Raw genomic sequence first — 25,385 nt, 5'->3', positions numbered from 1 at the left:
ATGATTGAATACACCTTAATTACAAAGTGTGCTCAATATCTCAATGTTTATTTAGTATGCCAATTTGATAAGACATTAAAAATGTATGTTGTTTACCCTAAATAAAATAAACAGCATAGTTTCTATTTTGTTATTATATTTGTAATCTCTAACCATATAATATAAATCTACTGAAATTAATTTTGTATTATTTTATTCGAGCTCTTTTATTATTAATGTAACATGCAACTGTAGAAAATGAAGGTCTAAAACAACGAAAAATCAGGTAAAATTTGAGATTTATATTACACAATTTTTGGTGATCTTGAAAGATGTGCATGATATCTCAATGAATTCGTGTGAATCTTAAATACTGTTGAATGAAATGAGATGTCAGTTGTTGGAACGCGTACAAGTTTATGTCTCAGTCAGCCGCTGGGAGACTCGACCTTTTTTTTTTTTTTTCCTCGGCGCAAAGCTTGACTCTTATCGACATTGCATTGCACGCTGTGTGTGTGTGTCTTATCGAGTATTGTGTCTGTGTGTATTCCCTGTGTTGTGTGTGAAGTGTCTGGTACTTGTCTGCACAGTTGTCGTTATCCCCCACCTGTAATCTGTAATCTGTATCGCCGAGGTTGATCGAGACCGTGGCTGTTTTACTGTGTGCAAAGCAAAGAAACAGAATCACAAATTTAACAGGCTCTATAGATCTAGATATGGCTAGTTACTATTACTTTATTAGGGATTTTAGTTTTTCAGCTAAGCCTGTCCAGCCACCACTCCACTGCCACTGGCTGTGAGTGGGTTGCTGAGCAATGCCAATGTCTGACTCTGAAGAGTGAAGTGAAGACTCAAATTCAGTTTCACAAATTGTCCAATTTCTCGACACTTTTTGTCGAGTTTAAATATCTGACTGAATGTGAGTCATTCCATGATTTTATAACATATTCACAGCAGCCTACTACTTCGAATGCGATATAGGTCTACTCGCTGATCTCTGAAAAGCGGAGGGATAACAACAGAGAGAGATTGTCATGACCATGATTTCACAATCATTGATGGATAGATGTAACCGGGAAACTAATCTCTTGAAAAAAATAAAAGTTATAACTTTAATGTTTTTAGATCTAGATCTAGAATCTATTTTATTCTGTTTGATTGGCTATCATTTCCATATCACAATCATGACAGTATATGGAGTGACATTTGCAACCTACATTCTAATTATGTTTATGCAAATTGATCTGCATGATCTTAAGACAAGACATATTCTAAGGCAGTAAGGTGTGCACTGTGCACGTTGAATAATACAGATAAGCTTGCAGAAGTTCAGGTTGAGAGATCAAATGACTGTAATTCTTTGCTCGATCTAATATAATAGTATTCTTATTGTTTTTTACTTCACAACTTTTTTTTTCATAATCATTTCCCCCTGTCTTTTAATTTCCTTTTCCTAAAGTTGTCTGCATCCATAACTTACATGTACATGTGAAGAAAAATGTAAGGTTCTTTTGTTTTCCTTTGTTTCTTTATATCACTCTCCATCTTTCCCTGTTTTTCTTTCATATTCTGTTCCTTAAAACAAAATGTATTTCCTTTTTCTTTTTATAAAATTAATTATTTTCTTGTCAATGTGTTATTTCCTTTCTGTTTCTAGATCTGTATAAATTTCATTCTTGATAAAAATGTAAGGTACTTCGTTTTTTGTATAAAAGTTCATGTAATCGTATGAATGTATCTTTCAATTGTGATGGAGGTCGTGTGTCCAGACACTTTCTCTTTTGCCTTCAGATTTAGTGAAAATTATTCATCAAATAGCACTAGCCATCATAAATATTTGTCTTTTATAATGTTGTCGAACATACAAGGTCTTAGAAGTTAGAAGAATTTCAAACTTCTTCAAATTGCCATTTTAAATCAATTTTCCGGACACGCAACGTCTGGTTATACTTCTTTCTATCTCTATGTTCATGTGATTTCTGTTTTATTCATTCACTTTTATTTTTAAAAATTTTGTATACTACCAGTAACCATTGTCTCAAACTTTTTCAAATATTTTCTGAAATTTCAACAAAAAAATGACATGAACTCTTGTCTGAACTGCTAGAGGCCTACAGTATCTATCATACCTGAACGGTGATCTTTACACAGAATGTGATTTAAAACAAAAATCTTTATTTAAAAAAAAAATTGTTGTCAGATTTAAGTTGAATTTCTATTGACTCTCTCTCATAACACATAATTCTGGAACCAAATTTATACCTCTATGGGGTGTGATGATGCACATGTTCTTCCCTCTGCTAACTCTTCAAAAGTCCTTTTATTGATTTTGTAAACTGATATACTACTGTGCTTGCTTATTCTTCTAGTATTAAATAAGAAGGTTGAATTGGACAAAGCTAGCCTAAGAAAATAACAAATTTGGTTATCCTACCTTATACCTGAGGTGGCAGCCTTGGCAATGTATCTTTCTTTGATTAGGCTGCTGTTATGAAAAGTGATTTACACCAACAAGTTTTGTTGCTAGTCGATTGTTTCTCATCCAGTTTTTTCCTTGTACATCTACAGAAATTTTCTCTTTGGCCCTGTCTTATAAATAATTTTTAATTGATAGCAACTTATCTTAGCGTAGCTACTGTATGTAAAGATATGGGATTAAAAATGATTGGTTTGTATCAATCGCAATCTTTATAAAACAGGTCCCAGATGTACTGTAAATGTAGGCCTGCATTAAATGTATTTGCCTTTCTCTCCTTTTTTCCAACTTTACCTTTCAAATCTAGGTAGAGCATTCATGACATGACAGGGTGATTGAATGATGTCTTGTATATGAGAAGTCTCCCGTAGTCACTGGAAGACTCCTCCCTCCAGGCCCAACAAGGCATGCAATCTGCGACCCTCTATCTATCGGACGCGGTGTGAAGAATGAGCGAGAACACCATGGCTTCCTCACTGTCAGCCAACCTGGAGACTGCTTACATATGGGCCAGGGACTCTATGGAGGTATGTGGTTCAATTCTATTCACTGTTATTTTTCCACTAAAAAACATAATTACATAATGATTACTCACAAAAAAATACATCGGAAGGACCTCTGTAAAACTAAAGCTTATTAGGAGGGGCCCTGTACAAAAATAAATAAATAAATAATTGAAATTTGGATAAAATTAATCAAAAGACAATGGTAATAAAATGAAAATATACATACAAAAGCAAACATTTTTTCACAAGATAACATTGAGCAAAGTAGTCTGTCTTTCCCTATTTCTATTCATACTAGCAGGACAATCCGTTTCTTTCACCATCACTTGGGCAAGTACAAGAGATAATAGAGAGCTAAAAGATTTTCAGAATACTGACAAGTATGTTAGTGCTCTAATATCTTCAGAAGATACAGAGAAACTTACACAAAAAATCACAAGGGTTTTGAGAATACCACCCCAGGTGTGACACAAAATTAGAAGCCATTTGATACTCAACGGTCATTTGTATTAGGTCCACTCCTTAACAGGTATTAAAGTTTGATATTTTAGTACATTATGCTTTATTTCATATTTAACCTATATATACAGCAAGCATCAACATTTCTAACTATGCTAAATACCCTATCTTTTTAAAGAGAAGGTTGAGTTCTGGGGAGAGGTGAAAATGATTTGTAAGCGTTATCATTGTTAGTTACTACCAGTATGCAAGTGTGGAAGAACATCAGAGAAAAAATGTCTCCTGAATGGCTGTTCCAATGCCTTCATATTCTAAATATATTTTTTCCCCAACAGCAAGCATCAAGGTTTCCTATAAGAGTGCCTCATCTTGTGAATGCCAAGCAAGACAGGGCAGGTGAGTGATTTAAGACTACAGTTCATGCATTTTTGTTGAACTTTTGGTGGTGTTTTTCTTTCTTTTTCTCTTTCTTTTTCGCTTTCTCTTTTTTTTACATTTCATTATTTGTTTGTTGTACGTCCAGCTTGTTTATGAGGCATGTGCTTCTTCGATTCATGTTCACTTGTAGAATCTTTACAATACTGGGTAGTTCCAATTCATTTTGTCTTTTTTCCCAAACTTTTGAGAAAATTTTGAAATTTGAAAAGGGATTCCAGTTTTCAGAATGTTACTCGATTTCAGGTTTTTTTTTATGTTAATGCCACCCAAGGGAAACAGAAAGTAGCCACTGTAGACAGGTGGCCTTTCTAGACATGTAATACAACACATTTCTTTCTCAAGAGACACAATGCACGGCCACTATAGACAGGTTCCCTTTAAAGAGATGTGGCCACTAAGAAAATTTTGACTATACATGTCTTGATAATGAGGAATTCAAGCTTAGAAAATTGATGAGAAGTAATTCCTAATTCAGGTGGATTTTCTGAGGTCTACATTTGTAAATTGGTCTTTTTAATCTCCATAAGAATCATAAGTTTATTGTGGAAAATATATAATAAAAGCACCATCGTGTTTGTAGCTTTTTAAAAATAATTTGAGGTCTTTAACCTGGATTGACAATAACATTTCTACTTACTATATTTTTCTTGTTTTTTATGAAGCTTTTGAGCAAGCCAAAGCAATGGAACGCTTTCCTCTGCCACTGCCGCCACAACTTGCACATGAGATGAACCTTGGGCTTCTACAACAGCAGCATCTTCAACAACAGCAGCAACAACAACAACAGCAGCAGCAACAACAGCAGCAGCAACAACAACAGCAACAACAAAACAGCCATCAGAATGATAAGTCTCTGAGCAACCATCAACAATCCCCCAGCAATGGTGCTAGCATGCTGACCACCCAATCCCATGGTCAACCAGGCCCTAGTCAAGCAACAACCACTCGAGCCCCTACACCCGCTGGTCAAGGGTCCGGGAAGCGAGGTCGCAAACCAGGGTCAAAGTCACGCAACAGCCAGCCTGCACATCTACACACAGGACTACCAGGGGAGGCTCGGGTACGACCCGGTCCGACCTTGGAAGATATAGGTGAGACACGGGAGTACAGGTGCAAGGTTTGCCCCCAGGTTTACTACAGTAAATCAGACGTCTTGCTCCATGGCCGCTCACATAAAGAAGGCAAACCTTACAAATGTGACGACTGCGGCAAAGCGTTCTCCAGCACGTCGTACGTCACGCAGCACATGAAGGTGCACACGAATGAGAAACCATACCATTGTACTTTTTGTGAGAAGGTATTCAAGCAGCTTTCACATCTCCAGCAGCACACACGCATACATACAGGAGAGAGGCCTTATCGCTGTAACCAGCCAGGCTGCGAGAAATCATTCACCCAGTTGTCTAATCTACAGCAGCACTGGCGGCGGCACAACAAGGACAAGCCGTACAAATGCCGCGATTGCTACCGCGCGTTCGACGATCCGGACGTGCTGCAGAATCACACGCAGTCCCACGAGAATAACCGGCGTGAAAAGCGCTTCTCGTGCGGCGTGTGTGGAAAGTCTTACGTTCAAGAGCTGTACTTAATGAAGCACATGGAAAAACACCCCCATATCGTCGGTCAGGCGATCAACATCATCAACCATGTCACCAACTCGGTGACGACCATCAACCCTCATATTAATGCAGCGGGGCATGCGAATCCGCCTCCAGAGTTCAAGCCCAAGAAGAAGAAAAAGAAGAAGCAACAGCAACAGCAGCAGCAGGTTGCTACGTCAGGCATTGACAAGTTTGACAACCCCATGACGCTACCCCCCGTCAGCATCATTTCCAACCCCAATGCCACCTTGGAACGCAACTCGTACAGCGTGCCCCCGCCAGCAGCCCCACATCATGAGGTAAGACAGGGTAGTGAGACGCCAGGGCCAAGTACCAGCATCAGCATGCATTCCCAAGCCTCTCACCTGTCCCACACTAACGGCATCATGGCTAGCCAAGGTATGGGGTTAGCACACAACATCTCAACAACCTTACATTCAGCCCTTCCACCTTTCCACAACCCTGCTGGGTTCCCCATGTCATTACCAGCAGGTGTTAACCCGGTATTCTCCACCGTCTACAACATGGCCAGATGAGGGTCCCCAAGGTAACATCTCTGTGGACATAAGCCCTTCTGTCAGTCAGGCAACTATGTCCACTTTCTCATGCACAAACCTCACTCTTTTTCTGTGTAGATCAGTGTAAACCTTAGCTGAAAACTAAGGTTCGAATGACGACTCAAATCAAATGTTATATTCCATAGGAGATATTTTTATGACCAATTATAGCTTGACTGCATTCAGTGACCAAAGTAGACTTGTCTAGTGTTTTGTTATGTGTTGTATTAATTGTTAATTTTGTTACTTGTTTTATATTTGTAAGTTGGTCTTTCTCCATTAACAAATTTAGGAAAGATTCTCAGCAGAGCCCTCAAAATATCAGGTGACTGCTGTACTAAGCCATTTCAAGAGAAATTCATTTCTAACATCACTAACGAGAATGACGAGACCAAAAGATAATCAGAGAAGAATATGCAGATTTCTGGCACTCTGAATCTCAAATAATCTGAACAAACACGTCTTCAAACTTCAGAGGAGAATTGTGGTTTTCGTAAATGTCATCTAACCATGCCAAAAATTGTTCCAACTATGAAACCTGATGCATTTCAATTCAGGGAAAAAATTAATATTTATTTTTCGGGGGCTACTTTTCAAGCATGCCTGCATAAACATAACACTCTAAAATTGGTTTTGCATTGAAGTCTATGCAAATTTACCGGGGCTCTTTTCTGATTTTCGGCGAATCTTTTGGGCATTTCGGGGCAAATTCGCCCTGAGCCCCCGTGTGAATTTTTTTCACTGTTTCAGTTGAAATTTCAAAGTTACATTGATCTTAATCAAATACCCAGCCCCACTGGACCTGCCTAGTTAGCTTACCTAGTTAATGCTTTACCCTAGCATATGAATTGTAATTGCTTCGATCATTGATTTTTCATGGAATATTTTTGTGTTGTCGCTACCTTAGCATTAGGAAAGGATTGCATAACCCCTCACAAGGGCTGCTTTTGTAAATCACTCTAAACTTGTCTAAAACTTGCTGAAAAAGAAGTCCTGATGAAAGAGAAATTGTACTTTTTTGTGTCAACTGTGTCTTCTTGTACAGTGTAAAAAGTTTTATTGTATAATTGTACTTTTTTGTGAAAGAGAAGTAGTTCTGAAATGCATTTTTGATATGAGATGTTCCTTGGCAAGGTCTTGAAAATTATTTGTACATTTGCAAGTTTGTAAATTTTACCTAGAGTAAGAGATGCTATGCTTTATTTTGTCGCCGCCGCCTTGTATTTCAATGTGATTTATGTTTGTCTAAGATGTAAGTTAGATACTTTTGCCCTGGTGTCTCGATGTTGTGAATGTAATTGTGGATGTACTAGTAACAATATGAAGAGATGCAATCTTGTATCCTGATTGAATTTGTAACAACAAAGATTACATAAATATATGTATTCATTTTTAAAAAAAAACCCTGTAAGTAACCACCTTGATCATCGTCTGAATAGTGAAATTATGCTGAGGTTAAGAAGATGCGTATTGTGTCAATGTTTGAAGAGGCTGTGGAACTTTTTTATTACTATTATTGTGCTTTTTTGTACTTGAATTCTTTTTATATAAGATATCACTGAAATCTCTAATGGATAAAGCCAACCATAGTTTTTTTCAAAGAAGAACAGAAAATCCAACAGTGAAAATATGACCTTGACTAGCCTATCTGAACGTCAGTATAATTATAAAGAAATGTATAGATTCATCAATGATTATAGTATGGCTTTTCTTGAAATGATACAAGAGTCATATTTCACAAATCTTGGAGCAGAATGAGAAGTTTATCTTTGTATCAGCTATTAACCTGAGGACTGAACCCCTTTTAAAATAGAAAAAAGATTAGTTACATGGCAACAATGGGGGCGCCAAACAATTCTTACCGGTATACATGTAGCTGGGCATGTCCAAGATATTTGGCCATGTGGTGCCCAAACAAAATATTGTGGATTTATGAACATAATTTCACATCAAATCTGTCTTTTTACATCGTGTCATGTCTGACCTTAGATCCAGTTGAGCTATTAATTAACGTAAAGGCGAAAAGGTTTGGAACTGAGCATCTTATTACTAACTCCAAGATGATACTTCAGATATCCAGATCTAAGAAATCTAAGAATACATGGACAGTGAAAAAATTGAAATAATTCCAACCTTGCTAGGAATCTTACATATTATCGCCTGATTGGTTCTTTTTATTTATTCTGCCTTAAGAACATTTTCATGAATTCTTAAATTATTTTAAGATAATCATGGTTGAAAAAAGTAGAGATAACGTAGGGTTTACAGTTTTTATTTTTAACATTGGTATTGGTGCTATTTGACACACTTTTTATGTACATGTATATGGATTTTACATTTGAAAATGCAATCAACGGAGACAGCCATTGCCAGGTCCTGTGCATTCTGTATGCACTGCCTATAGTTATTTTTCTAGGATTTAAGTACTGTTGATGAAATGTTTATTATTCATTTCTTATGGAAATCATTGATTTTTTAAATCTTTTTATGCTCATATCTGTCTTTACCATAATCATTTTTACCCCTAATTTGACAATGTGATAATTGTAAATAACTTTCCCTTGTAGCTAAAAAAAAAATTCAGATAGTACTCTAAATTAACATTTAAAAGCAAAACTTCTATCAGTGTGCCAGATTCTTGAAATATTTGAATCACACTACTTAACTTTGCAAATTAAGAGGCCGGGTAATAATATCCAATGTTCTTTGGAAGATATGCTATATCATAATGTGATGTGCGCTATCCAAGAACATCTTTATGCCTTGCAGCAATCATGATTGTCAATAGAATTTTGCAAAAATTACATTTCATGAAAGTTTCAAGTTTGAAGTAATGTACTTTTGTTTAAATTGTAAAATTGTAATTATATTAAATAGATATATTTTAAAACAATACTAGCCCTTTGAAATTGAACAATGTTTAAAATCAGAATAACACTGGTTTTATGCGATAAAACCTTGACTTGCCAAAGATAATTTTGGAATCTGTAAAAATGGTTCAGATTGATTTAACTCTTGTTTTATAAAATGATTATGCTCAAGCCTGCCTTTTATTGTTGATGTATTACAAGTCAAAACGTTAATGTTTGGATGTTACTCTCAAAGGCAATGCATTGTTAATTTGTTCCTTCGATTTCTATCTTTAGAGGTCAAGAGGTCATGAGTAATTGGACCTATTTTAAGACCTCTTTCACTGTTAGGATTAGTGTAAAAATAATCAAACGTCAAGAATCCAGTTACGCTTCATTGAAACCATGATCAAATCATGTTGTCCAATTCATTCCCGCTGTTATCAATATGAAAATATTTTGTCAAGTACTATGATGTTGTATATATATATCACCAAGTGATTTCGTTCTTGAAAAGTTTTGTTTCTTTTGTGATGTAACTTTTGTGTTTGTTCCAAGCACACGTTGTAAATGATGAAATTTAGATTTGTTTAATTTCACAAGTGGATCACGAGTTTTCTTCAAAGGAATTCTGTTCATGATCTGTTTTGTTAATCTTTATTCCTCTTTGTGTTGGTTTCAAACCAATTAGTGACTCACCACGCACAAATATTGCTTGTCCCCTTTGAAATCATTGCTGTATGTTTTGATGTAATTTGTAATTGGAATGTTTCTGGAAGATACCACATGTAGTATGCAAGCGGGAAGGTCGCACAATCTATGCACGGTTTTTCCTCAACTGCTAGACTTCAATGTTCACCCTCTCTTGTGTTATTCAGTTTAAGTAAATTTAATCTCCAACATGGAGATAGTTTGGGTTGGCAGTCCAGTAAGACTAATGCTTTTAAATGATTTTGTCTCCTTTGTTTAACTTTGTGAGGACAGGATTTGGACATGTATGATTCTTTCTTGCCCATCTGAAAACCACTTCGTTTTCATTTTCTATTTTCTCTTTTTTATCCTTCTCTTCTATAACCCCCTTCCTCCCTTCCCTCCTCCATTCTCTCCTCCATTCTCTCTCCCTCTCTCTCCCTCTCTCTCTTTCTCTTTCTCCCTCTTTCTCTCTCCCCCACCCCCTTTGTGTCTCCATCTCCCTTACTCAGTCACTCTTTTCTCTACTCGAGCTCATTTACCCTCCCCCATCTACATATGATTCTTTCTTGCCCATCTGAAAGCCACTGTTTTCATTTTCTATTCTTCTCTTTTTTATCCTTCTCTTCTATAACCCCCTCCCTCCCTTCCTCCTCCATTCTCTCTTTCTCTCTCTCTCTCTCCCACCCCCTCTGTGTCTCCCTCTCCCTTATTCAGTCACTCTTTTCTCTACTCCAGCACATTTACCCCCCCCCCCCCCCCCTCTACACTAATTTGCTGAATGCCAGAAGGGCATTAACTCATATCTTTTAACTCAGAGTCGAAGCCTTCTGGCTCTTACCCGGTACCTCTCTCTTTACTTTCCCACTGTAGTCCCCCTCACCAACTCTCCAGATAATAGTAAGTTACAAATTAAAAATTTTCACCAAAGTATCAGATATCCTGTGTTGATTTGTGGGGAATTAGGGAACTTATAAGCAAAGAATTTTGTGTCACAGATCTCTTTTTGTACTTGCTTTTTGAAAATAGATATCGATTTAAATTTTGCATTTTTTTTGTGCCAGTAGTTGTATGTATATTAATGTCTGTCTTCTGTTTTTTATTCTGACCGCTGTATATTTCTCAATCAATGTATTGTATAGCTTTAATTATATGCTGATACTTAACAATGTTATGTCACTTTGTTTTTTTGTGTACAAAGAGCTTTATATATCCCGACAAATAATTTCCGTATGCCAAGGCACCGGTGTGAAATTCGTACAAGTGTGTTTGGGATCATTTGACATTTTGTTATATCTTGTATGAGGGTATAACTGTTGTATCCTGTGTAAGACATTGTAGATTTTGTAGTCCTGCAGATTATTGCAAAATACATTACCAAATGGAATATAGAATGATTGATCTTTGAGCACTACTGTAGTTATAAATTGCGCAATTATATATTTTTGAAGATACATGTATGCATAGAGTAGATTATGGATGACTTTTTTTGGTATTCGCATGAAAAGAAAAGGCCTATTGCTAGGTACAGAATACATATGGTGATTTGAACATAGTTATGGCAAACAATTTTTGGAAACTTATGTGTATAATGCTACTATGTATCAAACTTATGTGGTGTATTAATTGAGCTGTATATCATTAAATTTGGGCAAATATATGGTATATAAGCTGTCTCTTTGTATTTTTTAACCGAATAATGTTTTGTAAGGTATTTGTATTCATGTTTATGGATGATAGACATGTATTCGTTTGCATTCATGTTGAATGGTTAGGGGCAAGTGAGAGATGGAGGTTATGTCTGATCAAGGTAAAGTCCCCCATGGTCACATGTAACCCATTATGATAATACAAACCAGCCTTGATAGTACTCACCTTTCGCCTGTTTTCACACAATGCTTATAACAATTATATTCATTAAATTCAAGTCAAATACCCGATAAAAAGAACATTTATTAACAACAACAAAAACCGCCATCATGAAGGGATGGAAAGAGAGAGAGAGAGAGGGGGGGGGGGGGGGGGTTGAAGTTCTCCACACTCCTCCCAACATTTTCTTCGTTGAGGAGTGAAGGAGGGTGTAAGCTCGGCCCTTGAGGATTTTGGCTAGGGGTACTTCGCTTGAACACATACCTGAAGGAGTCTGTTTCCTGAACATAATTCTGTTCCCCCTCATTACTGATACTTCTCCCCCCCTCATTACTGATACCCCCCTCATTACTGATACCCCCCCCCCCCCCCCTCATTACTGATACTTCTTCCCCCCCCCCCTCCCCTCATTACTGATACTTCTTCTTTTCGTGCCATGTCCTGAGACGTCTCAGAACATGGCACGTAAAGAAGAAGACTGATACTTCGCATTCGGCGGCACTGTAGAGTCATCAGTGTAATTTTACTTGTCGCAATATTTTAAACCTTAGAAATTTAAGGGGTGACACCCTGCCCTGAATCGCTGTTCAGTACCACTCGTTCATAAACAACATCTCCATAACCTCAACAAATTTTCAATCCCAGCCAAAACAATAAAGCCCCTCCCCCTTTGATCAGCACTTATGAAGAAAAAGGCCTGGTGATAATGCTTTTCTTTACGGCCATAGCATTTTCTTTTGGACACACTTTGGTGAAGGGGCACTCTTGGTTTTCCTTCCATGTCCTGACGCCCCTTTCCCGATGGTTTTAACACCACCTCCTTTTTTCTTCTGGCAAAGCTGTGGTCCATTATGCGTTGAGGAGAAACTTGACCTCAACATTTATAAGGTCGCATAAAAAAACACTTTCAAAATGTCTTTGTTCTGTTTTGTTTTAAGGTAGAAGCGTGTGACAGGGTTACACCCCCTCCCCAAGCGCGTAGCCAGGATTTCATTTTAGGGGGGTGGTAGTGAGCACGCGAAGCGCGTTCCCAGAGGGTTGGGTGCAGGGAGGCGGAGTTTCCCCCTCCCCCGCGAAGCGCGGAAGTTTTGACGTTACATTAAATTATTAGAGAAAGAAGACGATTCGTTGGATCGTTCTCGACTCTTGATCCTTGTCTGAATTCTTCCCCCCCCCCCCCGCGCAAAGCGTGGAAGCTCTGACGTTTGATTAGATAAGAAAGACGATTCGTTATACCGTTCTCGACTCTTAATCCTTGTTTGTAAAAAGTTCCTCTTCCTCCTCACGTAGCGCGGAAGCTCTGACATTTCATTAGATTATTAAAGAAAGTAGACGATTCGATATACCATTCTCGACTCTTAATCCTTAATGTTTGAATCAAGTTCCCCTACCTCCGCGCGTAGCGCGGAAGCACTGACGTTTCAATTGATTATTAAAGAAAGAAAATGATTCGTTGTACCATTCACGACTCTTAATCCTTGCCTGAATTCAGTCCCCCCCCTCCCGCGCGAAGCGTGGAAGCTTTGACGTTTCATTAAATTATAAGAGAAAGAAGATGATTCGTTTTACCGTTCTCGACTCTAAATCCTTAATGTTTGAAACAAGTTCCCCTTCCTCCGCGCGTAGCGCGGAAGCTCGGACATTTCATTAGATTATTAAACGAAAAAGATTCGTTGTACCATTCTCGACTCTTAATCCATGTCTGAATTCAGTCCCCCCCCCCCCCTCCCGCGCGAAGCGCGAAAGCTTTGACGTTTCATTAAATTATTAGAGAAAGAAGATGTTTCGTTTTACCGTTCTCGACTCTAAATCCTTGTCTGAATTCAGTTTTCTCGCTCCCGCGCAACGCACTGAAGCTTTGACGTTTTATTAGATTATTAGAGAAAGAAAACGATTCGTTGTACCATTCTCGACTCTTAATCCTTAATGTTTGAATCAAGTTCCCCTTCCTCCGCGCGTAGCGCGGAAGCCCGGACGTTTCATTAGATTATTAAAGAACGAAAAAGATTCGTTGTACGATTATTAGAGAAAGAAAACGATTCGTTGTACCATTCTCGACTCTTAATCCATGTCTGAATTCAGTCCCCCCCCCCTCCCGCGCGAAAGCTTTGACGTTTCATTAAATTATTAGAGAAAGAAGATGTTTCGTTTTACCGTTCTCGACTCTAAATCCTTGTCTGAATTCAGTTTTCCCGCTCCCGCGCAACGCACGGAAGCTTTGACGTTTTATTAGATTATTAGAGAAAGAAAACGATTCGATGTACCATTCTCGACTCTTAATCCTTAATGTTTGAATCAAGTTCCCCTTCCTCCGCGCGTAGCGCGGAAGCCCGGACGTTTCATTAGATTATTAAAGAACGAAAAAGATTCGTTGTACGATTATTAGAGAAAAAAAACGATTCGTTGTACCATTCTCGACTCTTAATCCTTAAAGTTTGAATCAAGTTCCCCTTCCTCCGCGCGTAGCGCGGAAGCTCTGACGTTTCATTAGATTATTCAAGAAAGAAAAAGTTCATCTATGTTTACACTGTCCAGGATTGTTTGATGTGCATTGCAGATTGCTACTTTTCGCTTCGCGCTAAACATTTAGCTCGTTGCTTTTTAACGCTGCGTCTTTGCATTTGGCGCACTGCATTTCTATGATGCTCTTGATTGAACAAATTGAATAAATTCATCAATTCCTGATGAAGCCGTATGAGCGAGAATTCAATTTATTCTTGTCTCATATACGGTTGTCTCATTTACTTCGTATATTATGTATGTATTATGAAAATGAGATAGCAAAATGTGTATATTGATGGTCATCTTGCGAGTAATAACTCTCATCGGGCTCTCATCATTAATTTTTCTCTTCATTTTTTTTTTGATGGTGAATTATTGGGGGGATGATTGTACAGGCCATCCCCCACCTGAAATATTGGGGGGGGGGGGGGATATATCCCCCCATCCCCCCCCCGGGATCGACACCCATGGGGATATTGATGTAGACAAATGCTCATGTACCCTTTACAGCTCATTTTATGTACATGTATGTTATTACTAAAGAAGAAAAAAGCCAGTCAGTCACTCAATAGTGTCTGACAGTGAAGTCTAGCAAGCAGGGGCGTCGCTAGACCTTTTTCAGTGGGGGGGGGGGGGGGGGGGGGGTGTAGAGGCTTACGATTACCGACAAAACTAGCCACCAATTACCGACAAAATTAAATGTCCAATATCGAAAAATTCAACCCTATAAACCTGGGGCCGAAGGCTAAATTGTTTTTCCTATGGACTATCTCTTGTACTTGCATATGCGCAAAATGGTCATTTTCCTCGACGACATAAATATACGAATTATTTCTTCAATTTAGTCAGCATCATAGCTAGACATTTTAATGCAGGCGCGGAGCTGGATCTTATTTTAGGGAGGGGCGGTAGTGAGCAAGAGAATCACTTAAAAGCGCGCTCATTAAGGGGGTGTGGGTGATGGGCCTCCCGCACGAAGCGCGGAAGCTTAGACGTTTCCTTAAATTATTAGGAAAAGAAGACGATTAATATAATACCGTTTTCGACTGATAATCCTTGGCTCAATGAAGTTCCCCCCCCCCCTCCCGCGCGAAAGCTTTGGCGTTTCATTGAATTATTATAAAAAAGAAGACGATTTGCTCTACCGTTCTCGACTGTTTATCCTTTTCTGAATTCAGTTCCCCCCCCCCTCCCGTGCAAAGCGCGGAAGCTTTGACCTTTCATTAAATTATGAGAAAAAGCAGACGATTCGGTGTACTGTTCTCGACTCTTAATCCTTATCTGAATGAAGCTTCCCCCTCCCGCGCGAAGCGCGGAAGTTTAAACGTTTCATTAAATTATTAGTGAAAAGAAGACGATTCGTCATACCGTTTTCGACTCTTAATAAGGCCTATTCATCTGAATTCAGTTTCCCCCTCTCGCGCGAAGTGCGGAAGCTTTGACGTTTCCTTAAATTATTAGAGAAAGAACACGATTCGTTGTACCGTTTTCGACTCTGAATAAGCCCTATTAATTTTGTCTGAATTCAGTTTACCCCTCTCGCGCGAAGCGCGGAAGCTTTGACGTTTCCTTAAATTATTAGAGAAAGAAGACGATTCGTTGTACCGTTCTCGACTTGTCTAAATGAAGTTTTCCCCTTCCGCGCGAAGCGCGGAATTTTTGGCGTTTCATCACAATATAGAGATAGAAAGACGATTCCTCGTACCGTTTTCTAATCTTATTAAGCCCTATTCATCTGAATTCAGTTTCCCCCTTTCGTGCGAAGCGCGAAAGCTTTGACGTTTCCTCAATTTACAAGAGAAAGAACACGATTCGTCGTTCCGTTCTCGAGTCGTCTAAATGAAGTTTTTCCCCTTCCGCGCGAAGCGCGGAATTTTTGGCGTTTCATCACAATATATAGAAAGGAAGACGATTCCTCGTACCGTTTTCGAATCTTATTAAGCCCTTTTCATCTGAATTTAGTTTCCCCCTCTCGCGCGAAGCTCGAAAGCCTTGACGTTTCCTCAAATTATTAGAGAAAGAACACGATTCGTTGTACCGTTTTCGACTTTTAATAAGCCCTATTTGTCTGAATTCAGTTTCCCACTTTCGCGCGAAGCGCGGAAGCTTTGACGTTTCCTTAAATTATTAGAGATAGAAGACGATTTCGTTGTACCGTTCTCGACTCGTCTAAATGAAGTTTCACCTTCCGCGCGAAGCGCGGAATTTTTGGCCTTCCATCACAGTATAAAGAAAGGAAGAGGATTCGTCGTACCGTTTTTGATTCTTAAACCTTGTTTGAATTGAGTTTCCCCGAAAATGTTAAACCTCTGATTTCTTTAGCTGAACTTATAGGAATTCAAAGTGAAACTTCGAGAAAATACAAGTATTGTAGTTGTAGTCACTCTCGAAATGGTCACAACGGATAAGAAATCACAGTTCGTAGGGAAAAAAACTTGTCGGCCGACCAACAATATACATCTCACCGACTTTAAACTTCTGCATTGATATAGTACACGAGGATCGAGCAAGAATACCGACACAGCTGACACGACACAGCAACATATTTACCCGTGTCTTGCTTGCTCCCTCGACGAGACGACTCCACCCAACAACCCCTTCTCTCTTTTACTCCCACTCCTCCTCTCTCAGACTCTTATCTCCCCTCTCTCTCCTCTCTTTCATCCCCCGTATTTTTTGTTTCCCTTTCACTCTTTTTTCTTCTTTTTCCTTTTCTTTCTTTTCTTTCTTTTCCTTTCTTTCCTCTCCTCCCTCTTTTTCTTTTTTCTCTTTCTTTCTTCTCTTTTCTTTCCTTTCTTTTCCTTTCTTTCCTTTCTTTTCCTTTCTTTCTTTTCTTTTTTTCCTTTTTTTTTTTTCTTTTCTTTTCCTTTTCTTTTTTCTTTTCTTTCCCTTTCCCTCTCTTTTTTCCCTCTCTTTTTTTTCCCTCTCTTTTTTTCCCTCCCTTTTTTTTCCCTCTGTTTTTTCCCTCTTTCCCCCCCTTTTCTCTTTTTCCCGACGGCAGCGCAATTTTACCGACAAAATCCTGACAGGTGGGGGGTGTCGCACCCCCCACACCCCCCCTTTGGCGACGCCCCTGCTAGCAAGTAAACGGGTTTCCTTGCATAATTTGAATATTAGGACACTGCTAACGTTTAAATTTCACAGATAGGACATACATGACATATTCATAATTCCTGCAGAATATGTTCTACAGAATATAATGTTGGCTGCAAAAGGGACATAGTATCTGTAATGATACAATCCTGAGTGAGCACATTTTTTTTTTTTTTTTTTTTTTTTTTTGGGGGGGGGGCCCTCGAAAATTTGCACCCCCCCTTGAGCGCCAGGGGGGAGGGCAACCCCCCAAAAAGGTAAAATTCATGTGTTTTTATCCTTTTTTTTTCCAGGGGGGGGGGGGGGGGCCTGGCCCTCTCTGGATCCGCCACTGGCCCCACCAAGGGCCCTGAAGTAGGATGCACATCTGATCGTAATTTTACGCCAAAAATCCCTTAGATTCTGGGGGCTACGCCGCCTTACCCCCACTCCAATTAGTGACCTGCATGCCAGTGTAATAAATAAGGTATCAAAATATGCTCATCCGACCGTTATTAAATGTCTAAAACCCCTGAGCTTTAAAGGGCTACGTCCCTTGACCCTCACCGGGGCATTGTCCCTGGACCCCACGCCAATTTACACTCCACTCGCTTTGCTCTACCCGATTGTAAATACTTTAGCCCCCCCCCCCCCAATTAGAAAATGTTCCTCGGGGCCGACATGTAACATGTTAAAGGTACTATGTCCCATTTGCAGGCCAAAACAATGAAAAAGTTAAATTCCAACTGCATTTGAAAGATAATACTTATTTAGAACTTCCTTAAAAAAAGTGGGGCTTGAAAATGTCTTCAATTGGGAAAATAATGACTATTAGTTGTCAAATCGACTTTAGGGCTATAGAGCCCAAAAGTAATAGTCTTGATTTTCAGACAATTGTACCGAATGGTCATACGTTTTATGCTGCGCAAAGATTCAATCAGTTTAATCTTGGCCATCACAAGAAGTGGGTTATTGATGTAGACAAATGCTCATGTACCCTTTACAACTCTTGTCATGTATGTTATTACCAAAGAAGAAACAGAGCCAGTCAGTCACTCAATAGTGTCTGACAGTGAAGTCTAGCAAGTAAACGGGTTTCCTTGCATAATTTGAATATGAGGACACTGCTAACGTTTAAATTTCACAGATAGGACATACATGACATATTCATAATTCCTGCAAAGTTCTACAGAATTTGAGGTTGGCTGCAAAAGGGACATTGTACCTTTAAAGTGAGGGTGATGCGGATTTTTTTCTGCCCATTTTTTTGTTGTTGCTCATTACGTCACGGCTCCCTTGCCCCTCGCATTTTGCCCCCCCCGGTCATTTAAAGAAATCGCCGCCCCTGCCGAGATCAATTCCACTTTAAGAAAATCCCACTCCTTAAGCTACTCATCCACAGAATCCTCCTACCCCTATATCCTCCTCCCCTTTATTTTTCTAGTCAGTACAAGATTTTACAAACCATTCTTTCGAATTAACATGACCCAAGAAGCTCAGCTGTCGAACTTTTATATTATTCAGAAGCTTTCGTCTTGTTCCTGCCATGGCAAATGCCTCATTAGAAACTCTTTCTATCCATGACATTCTAAGCATCCTTCTCAGGAACCAAACTTCACAACTTTTCAGTCGCTTTCTTAGGACTGATGTCAGGGTCCAAGCTTCACGTCCATTGAGTACGCGGAGTCTCGTCTTCATCTTCAGCTTCTTATTCTTTACGGATGTTTTCCTACGAGAATCTTATAGACATAATTTAATTTCACCCCATCTAATAGCCCGGACACGGAACTTTGTCAGTGGGAAGTAGCAGGATGGAAGGAAGGAAGAAAAAAAAAATCATGCAAACAAAATTAAGAATCCCCCAAATGCCATTTGACGACCCTTTGGTCCTTTAAAAAATATTCTTTTTAAGAAGAAAAAAAAGTTTCGGTATAAAAAGAATTCGTATTACGTCAATATAATACTTGAAACGGACTCTAGATATTACGCATAGGACAATATAAATTGACAACAAAATTATTTTATTAAAAATAAAAACAAATACAGAGTATCATTGACATAATCGAGAGCTCAAATTTTCCTTCCACCAAACAGCAGTAGAATTCCGGAGAAATTGTTGATACATAATCTTAGTAAAAGGTTGTAAGACGCGAGAAAATAATGTATTTAATGATAACAATAATTATACCGTCCATAATAATCATAGGTGCTTCATTCACTAAAACATATTATGGAGACGATATCCACAAACGTTGTGTCCGGACGCCTGATTTGGAACAGCAATTCGAAGAATTTTACAATCAATGTTTCATAAATCTTATGTTGAACAATATTATAAAGGGCAAATATTCATCATAGTTAATGTTATTTGATGAATACTTTTCATTAAATACGAAGGCAAAAGAGAAGGTTTTATGTTTTTTTATGTGTCCGGATACCCGACCCCCATCATACTAAAGTGAAACCTGTCTAGAAAGACCACCTAAGGGAGACATGAAAAGTGGTCTTTATAGGCAGGTAGTCCTTATTTTCAGGTTCCATTGGTACATGTTTCAATGATAAACTATTTTAAAGGGAAACAAATAAAATGTGGTCTTTGTAGACAGGTGGTAACTAAAGCAGGTTTGTCTGTAGTAACTACCGATTTGCAATCAACGTTGATCTGACATGAATATGTTCCAGCGATCGACATAATATGCTTTGGGTGCATTTCTTCAAAGATATAGGATCATGGTTATAGGGCTGCAACTGAATGTGGTGGTGGTTATTTTACCTGACTGCTAAGAAAGCATAAATGCTTGTTAGTAAGCAACCAGACGGTCGACGGCTTTAGGACCTCTCCGAGAGACCTGGTAATGAGGATTAATGCCTTACCAAAGGGCACTATAGCGCATCGACTTGGTTTCGAACCCGGGTAACCGGATCACGAGACCACTGCTCTACCGACTGAGCTATCGCGCCTCCTTCAACTGAGTTATGTTGGGTGTAGGGTTAGGGTTAGGTGAAGTATTTAATCCAGGATTGAAGTTGTGACTTCAGTTAGTATAGGATATAGTGACCAAGGGAAAATAGTCGCCATACAACATGGGTCATACAGACGCAATCCTCTAAGCGATTTGCTGCAGATATCTCCCGATTTGCCGCATGTCTTGAACGTAAATATGACAGAACTTTATTCATGGCTTTATTAATATTATAGACATTTCTGAGATTTTCAGTGGTATTTGATACGATAAACTTCAGGATATACAATAATATGTACGTGACAAACTTAAGCATCTATATTGCACAAACATAACAATGAATTTACATTTCCATGAACTAAAATCAGTGCATAACAATTCAACGTCTTTACACGTTATTCAAAACTCAACATTAATAAAAAATAGTGTAACAGTGGTCGACATGTAGTAATTACATAACTTTATTATTTTTAAACAAGGTCCTTTGTATATTTATCGACATCCTTTCACATACTATTAGGGTATCGAACGCTTCGATTAATGGGGGTGTGACCATATAGTACGCGCGTGATATAGTTCGGTTAGAAAAATCGATAAGATTTCAAAAATCTGATATCACCAAAGGAAAGAGGAACCTTTAATTACCCAGAAACAAAATTTCTATGGAATTGGGTGTGAAATTATGAAAATATCGACAAAAGATCGGCAAATTTTGCAGTCTTTTGCGTCCGTTCCATAAAAATATAACTTACCAACAAGGGTCTGGAAATCTTTATTCTGAGAGCAGAAGTCATCAAGATTGTCAGTAAAAAGTGGTACCAACTCATGGTATGGTAATTTGCCTTGCAATATCAGGGGCGGATCTAGGAGGGGGGGGGGGGGAGGTTCGGCGGTTTACCCCCCCCCCCCCTTGGGCGGCCAAGTGAACACAAAAAAAAGGGGGGGGGGGATAAAAAAGTAAAACAGTAAAACGGTGCGATTTTTTTAGAAAATCCTGGACCCGCCACTGGGTCAACTCCCCCCCCCCCCCCCCCACCTTGGCAAAAAGCTAGATCCGCCCCTGAGTATATGTAATTATCGGTCTGATAGATCGCTTTTTGTGATAAATCAGCTTTAAAGTCTCGTGCGCGAATTAATGTCTCGTTTTCAAATTGCAGTTGCAGCGCCTTCCGATTTGACATCGAATGTTCTTTCTTTGACCATTAAATCTATAGTTGCACCAATTTGTAGTAAAAAACTTTGCAGTGAATTTGGTGATAATCGAACTAAATCAATTTGTGTAGAATATGAGAAATCATGGATCGAATATCACATTTCCTTATATTTCAAAAAAAAAATCTCCGCGAACTTTGGTCATTCCATCATACATTGTATTGTACATTATTTAGACAGTTCATTGTTATTACCTTCCTGGTAGGTAATACGGTTCTCGTTATAGAAAAAGATAAAAGAAAAGATCTTGCAAAATATTCCTGTATACTTTGGGTTAGCCTAAGAATAAAAATCGTTATGAAAAATATAACATTTTATGGCTTTCCCCGATGGTGAATAAAATACCACAATAAACCCCTTATGCGTAACATTAAATCAAGTGCATCTATTAAAAAGCATTCACTAGATGAAGGTGATAGATTACTACATTCGTAACTCGAAAACTATTTAAAATAACAAGGTGCAATTCCATTTGAAGTGCAACCGGCAGCATGGGGATAAATCCTGATAAATATAAAGAAACATAACACCCGGTGAAATAATTTTTCCCCAATTAACCAACAGCCAAATTATGTACAAAAATAGGCGTAGAGTCCTCATAACACACTAGAGGCTCGTTGACCGCGGCGTTTTTTTTTAAAGGATGACGAAACGCTTCACTTAATGCGTAAGAGCTCACCGAATACGCGCATGACCGGTGTTGCGCGCACTTGCCATTCATTTATACGTCTTTTTCTACGACGGTTTACCGCGTCGTACCTAAACGAGCCTATAAATGAATATCTCCATCTGATGCAGAAACCTTGCGGTATGTTTCGTTTTCTGTTATATGAGGTACAATAAATGTAAAATCCCGCATTGCTTATTGTCATAACTGGAAATAGTTTAATTCGATTTGTCTTAAATCAGCTTGCTGGTATTCATCTTTTCGACAAAACACTTGAAACGAAAGTTAGATGAAAGCCGACATGTTCATTTACCATTCAAGACATTACTCGCACACAATACTTCTCTTTTCGTCTTTTTGTAGTTGTGGACATTTTATGAAAGGCAGTCTCAATAATCCAGTAGATATACAAATATCATATGGTCATTTGTTACAATGTTATGTACATTTTGACAAGTAAGCAATTTTGTAAGGCTACTGCAAAGATCACGGCTCAACGTTCAATCGTATGAAAGTTGTTGCAATAGGACATGAACAAAAAACATTAAAAAAAAAACATTTCTTCAACATTGAAGAAATGTAATGCCATATAATGGTAATAACCTGTACCAAATGACATTTATTCATTCATTTATTTACCTATTTTTGCTGTGAAGTCTTTACCAGTTTTGGCCGACAAAAAAGAATTAACACAGTCGACTTTTGTTAGTCAGTAGGGACTTTTAGATTTGCGTGGACTGATACGTGTGACGTCCATTCAAGGCAGTGCATTAAAAGGACGTCGATCGTAGCATAGACCTATTGTCTTCGTGCGAATCTAAAAGTCCCTAATATAAAGTCCCGATCGACTGCGAATCGCACATGAATAACAACATGCGGTCACCAGAATCCCCTCTAACACGTAGCCGATTAGACTTTTTCTCTGACAAAATCCTTTAAATTACCCCTTGTTATTTTTGCAACATCGTTCTGGTCCTTATCCCGGATGTAATAACATTTCTAAAATCAATATCGCGATGTTTTTTTTTTCCCCAAGTTTTAGTCGGGTTGTAGAGTACGTGCAATGGTTTATCTTATAGACATAGTTTACATTCTATGTTCACCAGCAGAGATAACACGAATGTCTTCAAAAAAAGATTGATCCATTCTCAAAAACTGAAGAAATGACTTTGTGCTATGACGTTCTTGCATTGGATTTTAGAAGGCAATGAAAGGTGGAAGTAGGAGACGAAACAAAATGCCCCACAATATCGGCCTTTTGTCAGAGCATTTCTTGTTCATGTTCATGTTCGTCGGGTGTCGACTCATCCTGGTTGCTACACGTGTGTGAAAGTGCCGATTGGGACACGACATGATGACAGTTGTTGGCGTGTTTCATGGCGGCGTTGTTCATACGCACGTTGCGTTTGGGTCTTAAAAGAATGATGTAGACTTTGGGCGCGAAAAGGCACGCGAGGCTGACGGTGGCACTGAGGCAGACGGCGAAGCTGACGCTGATGAGACGAAGCTTTAGGTTGGATGCCGTCAAGATGTAAATTGGCACCATAGCAAGCCAAACGATACAAGTGGTGTACAGAGTAAATCCAATGAACTTGGCTTCGTTAAACTGGTCGGGTATTTTACGAGTGAGGAACGCATATGCCGTACACAAGAGCATGAGGAGTATGGGGTAAGCCATGTTGAGTAGCGAGAAGTGATCAACAAAGCAATGACACACCAAGTAAACCTCACCATCATTAGCCCCGGATCGGACAACATGAGGTGGATTGGCAGCCATCAGAACCGCGGACAGTATCGCCTGCACACCGATGAGAATGACGGTGATTATGACCTGAGATATTGGGCTGATGAATTCAGGTCGCTTGGGCGTTGACCGACCGTTCTGAAAGATCCGATGAACGCGGTTGGTCTTGACGAGGAGGGCGCTGTAGCACACTGTGAATCCATGCGACATCAAGAGCTGGTGCAGACCACAGACAATGAAGTTTGGAGGAACAAAGAACAAGATTGATATGATGTAACACATCAAGACGCCGAACAGGAGCACAGTCATGAGTTCCTTGCCCGATGCCTTGACAAGCGGCGTCATCCGATAGCGTCTGAAGATGAGACCAATGATGCCAGTTGTGAGTATCCCCAAGCTTGCGAAGACAATAACCAGTATGGCCCATCCGGTTGGTAGAATGGGCACCGCTGGCACCAGATCACACCCCGTGTAGGAAGCATTGGTCCTGCTTCCTTCCTCGCACTGTTCACACGTCTCTCTATCAACTAGGTAATGTGGACTGCTCAGATCACCACATGGCTCGCAGCGCCAACAGCACTTATCCTCCAGGACCACCTTGACTTCCCACTGCTTGCATGGCACGCCGCAGGCCGACGTAGGGTATTCTGGCGAGAACAACTTGAACTGGGGCTGAGAACCGTTCAAATGGATCTTGTCAGAGTAGTGTCCAATGGTCACATAGTTGTACACCCCGGGACTGACTTGCTGGTAGTTGAGCAAGGTGTAGAGTGCGGGGCCGTCGCCGTCTTCATCAAAGCTCAACTGTGCACCCGTTATACCTATAGATTAAAAGATTAAAAGAACAAAACATATATCAGGGGTTTAGTGAAACATCCTAGTTTGGCTTTGTGGCGTTCTGAAATTCACAAAATAGTGGCGAAGAAACAATTGAATGTTATTTTGGAATAAATTAATTAATAACTGATAGGACAGGGAAGCAGTGAGGAAAGAAGGGTGGAAAATAGGCAATAATAAACATGGTTAGCTGGAGAAAAAGGAGACGGAAAGAGGAAAGTGGGAGAGAGAGAGAGAGAGAGAGAGAGTGCGTTAGAGAGGTAGAGGGAGTGAGTGAAAGAGAGAGAGAGAGAGATAGAGAGGGAAGTAATAAGAGAGAAGGAAATATTGAACAAATGTTAGAGGAAGAGGAAGAGGAAGAGGAAGAGGAAGAAGAGAAGGATCGACTGCGATGGCAAGTATGAATACATAGTTGCTTTGTGACTAATTAGAATTGGTGATGGTGGAAAAATAAATTTTAAGCAATAAAAAAAAAAAAGGAAAAAAAGGGGGAAAAAGAGAAAACGAATTGAAATAAAGGGGGTGTGTGTACGTAGAAAGCCAGGAAGTATCTGGACGTGATTTGAAAATAAAGCATCCCAAAATACAGTATTGTTCAGAATATCACTTCTGTATGGGAATAACTTGAAAGGACGTCATCTCCGCGAGTTCTTCTAAACGCGGAACCTGCGCAGCCAAGAATAGCAGCTATGAGTAGGTCGAGGAGATGAATGATTCAGGGAAATCTATTTTATAGAACAACTTCCGTTAGTTGAGTATCATTCAGACGTCACCTTTGGACGTGATCACACTTAATTATGCAGAAGTAGAAACCAAAGATTTTAAAGCATGAAAGTAACTTACAGAGAGGACAAAATCGAATGGGATTAAACATATTTGTTTTTAATCATACTTCTGATTTACATATACTACTTTGAAAAAAAGAAAAAGATGAAGAAGAAGAAGAAGAAGAAGAAGAAGAAGA

The 25,385-nt window shown here is 39.1% G+C and overlaps 2 protein-coding genes across 2 annotated transcripts in view; one reads left to right on the top strand and one right to left on the bottom strand.

Moving 5' to 3' along the window:
- Positions 1-2,766: 2,766 nt before the first annotated feature.
- On the top strand, positions 2,767-9,574 carry LOC583226 (zinc finger protein 362). Its single transcript, XM_783146.5, has 3 exons — positions 2,767-2,982; positions 3,756-3,816; positions 4,521-9,574. Exons 1-3 carry the CDS (start codon positions 2,905-2,907, stop codon positions 5,993-5,995), a joined length of 1,614 nt encoding a protein of 537 aa, XP_788239.3. The 5' UTR covers positions 2,767-2,904; the 3' UTR covers positions 5,996-9,574.
- A 13,346-nt stretch (positions 9,575-22,920) lies between these two features.
- The window catches only part of LOC583252 (metabotropic glutamate receptor 8), a 75,897-nt gene continuing 73,432 nt past the window's right edge, over positions 22,921-25,385 (bottom strand). The window contains exon 5 of the mRNA XM_030987413.1: positions 22,921-24,405. Within this exon, the coding sequence (XP_030843273.1) occupies positions 23,102-24,405 (1,304 nt within the window). The 3' untranslated portion in view covers positions 22,921-23,101. The remainder of the gene's footprint in view (positions 24,406-25,385) is intronic.

Source organism: Strongylocentrotus purpuratus, unplaced genomic scaffold, assembly GCF_000002235.5.
Source record: "Strongylocentrotus purpuratus isolate Spur 01 unplaced genomic scaffold, Spur_5.0 spur5_scaffold_16, whole genome shotgun sequence".
NCBI classification, from domain to species: Eukaryota; Metazoa; Echinodermata; class Echinoidea; order Camarodonta; family Strongylocentrotidae; genus Strongylocentrotus; species Strongylocentrotus purpuratus.
The sequence above is the reverse complement of the archived record's forward strand: the minus strand, read 5'-3'. Positions and strand labels throughout refer to the sequence as shown.